The sequence below is a fragment of the Salvia hispanica genome, chromosome 6 (genome assembly GCF_023119035.1).
Source record: "Salvia hispanica cultivar TCC Black 2014 chromosome 6, UniMelb_Shisp_WGS_1.0, whole genome shotgun sequence".
Taxonomy (NCBI): Eukaryota; Viridiplantae; Streptophyta; class Magnoliopsida; order Lamiales; family Lamiaceae; genus Salvia; species Salvia hispanica.
The window spans coordinates 45,927,060-45,932,457 of NC_062970.1; the positions used below are offsets into that span (position 1 = coordinate 45,927,060).

The 5,398-nt window shown below is 36.8% G+C and overlaps 1 protein-coding gene across 1 annotated transcript; it reads left to right on the forward strand.

Moving 5' to 3' along the window:
* Positions 1 to 2,369: 2,369 nt before the first annotated feature.
* LOC125195526 (receptor-like protein EIX1) lies at positions 2,370 to 5,143 on the forward strand. Its single transcript, XM_048093665.1, has 4 exons — positions 2,370 to 4,329; positions 4,689 to 4,826; positions 4,899 to 4,978; positions 5,102 to 5,143. Exons 1-4 carry the CDS (start codon positions 2,370 to 2,372, stop codon positions 5,141 to 5,143), a joined length of 2,220 nt encoding a protein of 739 aa, XP_047949622.1.
* Positions 5,144 to 5,398: the final 255 nt, after the last annotated feature.

A 5,398-nucleotide genomic window follows, 5' to 3' on the forward strand; every position in this document is an offset into this window, starting at 1 on the left:
GAAAAGTTTCTCTGGTTATCTACTGATGAAGTAATTTAGAAGAGTAATGATAAACAATCAAATTTTGTACAACCAAAATAAAATTATATTAATAATTTGATGTATTAATTATATATTAAAATATAAATATAATAAGTGGACAAGTTAAAAAGACTTATTAGCCTTTAACCTCATTTTTTATATTTATATTTGAATTTTCATTCTATTTTTGTTTATAATTTGAATTAAAGTATGCACTAATTATAATTATGGTTCTAAAAAAATAAAAAAATTATACAAAAATTATAAATATATTACCACAATATTATGCACTATCCATGTACTATATATGCATCCAAATATTTTAATTAAATGCATAAATAAACCTATTTTTGTCAAATAAACTAGTTTTTGGTTGTACAAAATTTGGTCACATAGATTTATTGAATTTAGAAACCATAACTTTTTTAACTTTATCACATGACTACTATTTACCTTGTAGTACAATAATTGTTGAAAAAGCTCTCACGAGTCACATCAATTAGAACTGTAGTCAATTATTGGAAACGACTTGTACTTCGTGAAACTTGACTCAAGTCTTCGGTAAATTCATTAGAGCACTTCCAATGGTTTGGGGATAAACTCCCTTATTTCTCCCTAACTCCTGCCACATCAGCGCCACATCAGCACCAAAATTTATCCCTAGTTTTTAGCCAACTTTTAGCCAACCTCTGCAATGGTTTCTCCCTTATTTCTCCCTTATTTCTCCCTAACTCAACATTTCATTTTTACATCATCACTAATTTAATTGTTTTATTTTTATATATAATAAAGCTAGCTTATTTAATTTATAAGATAAAACAAATAATAGTAATAAAGTTCGTTGTATTAAACACGGGTACACATTACAACGAAGAAAATTAAAAAAAAAAAAAGTACACGAATGGAAAAAAAAAATCAAAAAAAAAATTCAAAGAAAAAAAAATTCAAGGGCGGTGGGCGCGGTTTCTATTTGCCCACAAAATACATCTGCCGTATAACGTGGTTCCTCCGCGAAATAATCGGCGAACAGCCGATCGTGCGCACCAGTGTGGTTGCGAGGGATGTATCGGCGCCGCCGGCGGATTGGCCGTTGGGAGGGTGGCTGCTGCATTCGAGCGATCTCGCTTTGTATGTAACGGGAGATATAGTTGTTGATTGGGTTGTTGGCGAAACCCGCTACATCCCATCCGGTGGGAGCGGGAGGTACCTCTTCTTCGGAAGAAGAATGTGATATTTCCTCGTCGGACTGGAGCACGAGACGATGAATCAGAACTCATTTAATAAAGATGGAGAGAAAAAAGATTGAAAATTTGTGTGAATGAAGTTTGTGGGTGATGAATGGAGGAAGAGGATGAAATATTTATAGGGGTGGAAATTAGAATATGACCGTTGAGGAAAAATAAAAAAATAAATTGATCATCGCCGAAAAATCGCCGAACAGCTCCCCACAGTGGCCGGCGATGATCCGGCGATAGCCCGGCGTTAAAACGCCGCTTGGCGTAAAATCGGTAGGAATTTCGCCGAAAAATCGCCGAACTCCTCCCAATGGCCGGCGATAAGTCGGCGATATCCGGCGAAAAATCGCCGGATTTTCGCCGTCGCCATTGGGAGTGCTCTTAGGATAACAACAATGGGATTAAATAAATAGAGTATAAACATAAAGATATACCCCTCCCATACATTATAGTTGAAGCGAAACTTTTTAGAACGGAGTTTAAGAAAGAGATCGATAGTGTGTTAAGTAGATAGAGTAAAAAGGAAAAAGATAAAGAGAATAAAATATAAATTGAATAAAGTAGAGGAAATGAAGTAAGAAAGAGAAAGTGAGAATGACAAAAAAGTGTTACACTTGATCACTTTTTTAATTTCATTTTAGAATTGAAACTGTACTGTTTAATCTTTGCTATTTAAAGCGTTGGAGTTGATACAATGGAGTATCCCACAAATACAAATCTTCCATTCCATACATCAGTAAAGAGAGTATGATTTCCGATAAAACAATAGTAATCAAATTTGTTCTGCTTCTTCTTTTGTGTGTGTTTGTTTCAGGAGATGCAGAAGTGAGATGCATAGAGATTGAGAGAGAAGCTCTTCTAAGCTTCAAGAATGGCCTCATCGATGAGCATGGTATGCTCTCGTCGTGGCGAGGTGACGGATGCTGCAAATGGTATGGTGTGGAGTGCAGCAACACTACTGCCCATGTCATCGCCCTCCGACTTCATTCAAATTTTCCTGCAATTTTGGGGGGTAAGATTGCCTCTTCATTGCTTGAGTTGCTTCATTTCAATCATCTTGACCTCAATTCGAATGATTTTGGAGGCATTCAAATCCCATAATTCATTGGTTCAATGAAACAATTGCAATACTTGGATCTTAGCTGGTCCAACTTTTCTCGGAGCATTACTCCTCAGTTAGGGAACCTTACAAACCTGCGTTCACTTGACCTCAGTTGGAATGATTTTGGAGGTATTCCAATCCCAGGATTCATTGGTTCCATGAAACGATTACAACACTTGCATCTGCAGAATTGTCACTTTTCTCATATTGTTCCTTCTCAGTTAGGGAACCTTTCCAACCTACAGTCACTTGACCTCCGTTGGAATTATTTTGGACGCATTCCAATCCCAAAATTCATTGGTTCTATGAAACAATTACAACACTTGGATCTTAGTTGGTGTTACTTTTGTGGGAGCATTCCTCCTCAGTTAGGAAATCTTACCGAGGTACGCTCACTTGACCTCAGTTCGAATGATTTTGGAGGCATTCGAATCCCTGAATTTATTGGTTCCCTTAAAAAATTACAACAATTGTCTCTTGTGGATAGTCAGTTTTCTAGAATTGTTCCTCCTCAGTTAGCGAACCTTACCAACCTACGCTCACTTGGCCTCAGCAAGAATGATTTTGGAGGCATTCCAATCCCAGAATTCATTGGTTCCATGAAACAATTACATCACATGTTTCTTAGCCGTTCTAACTTTATTGGGATCATTCCTCCTCAGATAGGGAACCTTACCGACCTACACTCACTTGATCTCTCATGTAACTCTTTGTGTTCTGGATCTCTTTCTCCACATGGTTTTGTATTAGAATCACTCAAAATATTGGACTTGTCCAATAATCACTTTAACGGATCAATGCCAGACCTGAGAGTATTTCCTTCACTGACAGAATTGCATCTTTCGAAAAATAACTTTACAGGCTCCATACCTGTCAGTATTAGTCAACTCTCCGAGCTTCGAGTTTTAGATCTTTCTGGTAATGCTTTGGAAGATTCAGTTCCTCTAAGCATTGGCCATCTCTCCAAGCTTCAAGGTCTAGATCTTTCTAATAATTCTTTGGAAGGTTTAGTCAGTGAGTCCCACTTCTCCAAGCTTCATAAGTTAAGGATATTGAATATTGCCTCTAATTGGAGTCCTCCTTTTCAGTTGGACAGATTATATTTAGTCAGGTGTAATGTGGGCCCATATTTTCCAAAATGGCTCCAAACTCGGAGGAATTTGGCAATACTTTATCTCATTAGTGCCAATATACGAGATGAAGCCCCCAACTGGTTAGGAAGTATGTCTCCTCGATTGGAATACTTATTTCTCTCCTATAATCAAATAAGGGGTACACTTCTGGATCTCTCATTGACATCCATCAAGTATATGGATCTTAGTTACAATCAATTCTTAGGTCCTTTATCATTACTTCCTCCCAATGCTACCGTAATAAACTTGGGTGGAAATATGTTATCGGCTTCGATGTCATCTATCTGCAAAACTCGCCTTCAAGATCTTCAAATATTTGACCTTTCAAATAATCAGTTGGAAGGAATGGTTCCCAATTGCTGGGAGAATATGCCCCTCTTGTGGTACCTCAATCTGGCTAACAACAATTTTTCGGGTGAAATTCCTGGCTCTCTTGGCTCTTTGGATAGCCTCTATGTACTACAATTGCATGGCAATAATTTATTTGGCGAGATGCCATATAATTTGAGACTTTGCCAAAGCTTGAGATTGATTGATGTTGGAGGTAACAAGTTAACAGGAGAGATCTCCACTTGGATTGGTCAGATGTATGAGATGATAATTCTAAACCTTCGTGGAAATAAATTGCATGGCAGTATTCCTCCCGAGATATGCAATCTTACAAATATTCAAGTTCTGGATTTATCGATAAACAATCTGTCTTCAATAATACCTGATTGCTTCGACAATTTCACTCTCTTGTCAAGTGAGAGTATCAGTGGCACATATGCTTATGTTAATACACGGTTTGGAGGGTACGAAACATGGGAGTATGCATATTCATCATTTAAATGGAAAGGTAAGGAATCAGAATACATGAAAAATATCGGGCTTCTCAAATTCAATGATTTTTCAAGCAATAGATTGACTTGGAACATTCCCAAGTCATTTTCCAGTATGCGCAATTTAAATTCCTTGAATATTTCAAGAAATAGTTTGATGGGTCATATTATTCCAGACATTGGTAAAATGGAGATACTAGATTCTCTTGATCTATCTCATAACCATATCTAGATTCTCTGGCAAGATACCTATAAGTTTAGCTGAAATACACACTCTTGGTGTTCTTAATTTGTTGAACAATAATTTTTCTGGAAAAATTCCAACTGAGTACTCAACTTCAGAGCTTCAATGCATTGTCTTATGTTGGGAATGTAGGACTATGCGGCGACCCTCTACCAATGTGCCTCGAAGATAGCTTGAAGCTATCCACCACTAATTCGAGGGACAACATGAATGATAACGATGGAAACATCTTCTCATTTATGCAAGAAGTTGGGATATCAATGGGCTTTGGTTTATCTTTGGATTTTGGGGAGTCATTGGTTCATTCATACTGAAGAAATCATGGAGAATTGCATTCTTCAGGTTTTGGGATGGTGTTGGAGATTGGTTCTATGTCAGGATTGCTGAGTTCGTATCCAAATGGAGACGAAGCTGAAATGCAGGTAATATGGGTTGCATTTACTCAAATTTTTGTTATATTCACATTACTTCTAAAATATTGCAATCAAAATTTCATTTGTAAGAATTACTTTAACGTCCTCATTTTTTCAGCGGTGAAATTACAGGTTTTAGAGTTGAATGAAGGTGCACAAAGTCATGGTTTGTGATCTTTCTATGTAATTTTTTCTTCCTTTATGCAATTTTACCTTTTGTTTTCAGTCTTTTTACTTTCATTTGTAAGCTTATGTTGGTGTGCTTTTGTTTCGAATAAATTTACTTCTACACAAACAATATGTACTTACACCTTCCCAATAATCGTACAAAGCAAGTAGAACCAGCCTAAACAAGAAATCAATCATAACTTCATAAGCTTTAGACGTGGACGTGAATCATTCCATTAATATGTCCTCGGAAATTTGTGC

What these genes read in the sequence shown, in the direction of transcription:
- LOC125195526 (XM_048093665.1), top strand. Translation starts at nt 2,370, where the DNA reads ATGAAACAATTGCAATACTTGGATCTTAGCTGGTCCAACTTTTCTCGG. An exon ending in TGGGATATCAATGGGCTTTG is followed by an intron (nt 4,827 to 4,898) that starts GTTTATCTTTGG and finishes TGCATTCTTCAG; the next exon opens with GTTTTGGGATGGTGTTGGAG. An exon ending in GAGACGAAGCTGAAATGCAG is followed by an intron (nt 4,979 to 5,101) that starts GTAATATGGGTT and finishes GTGAAATTACAG; the next exon opens with GTTTTAGAGTTGAATGAAGG.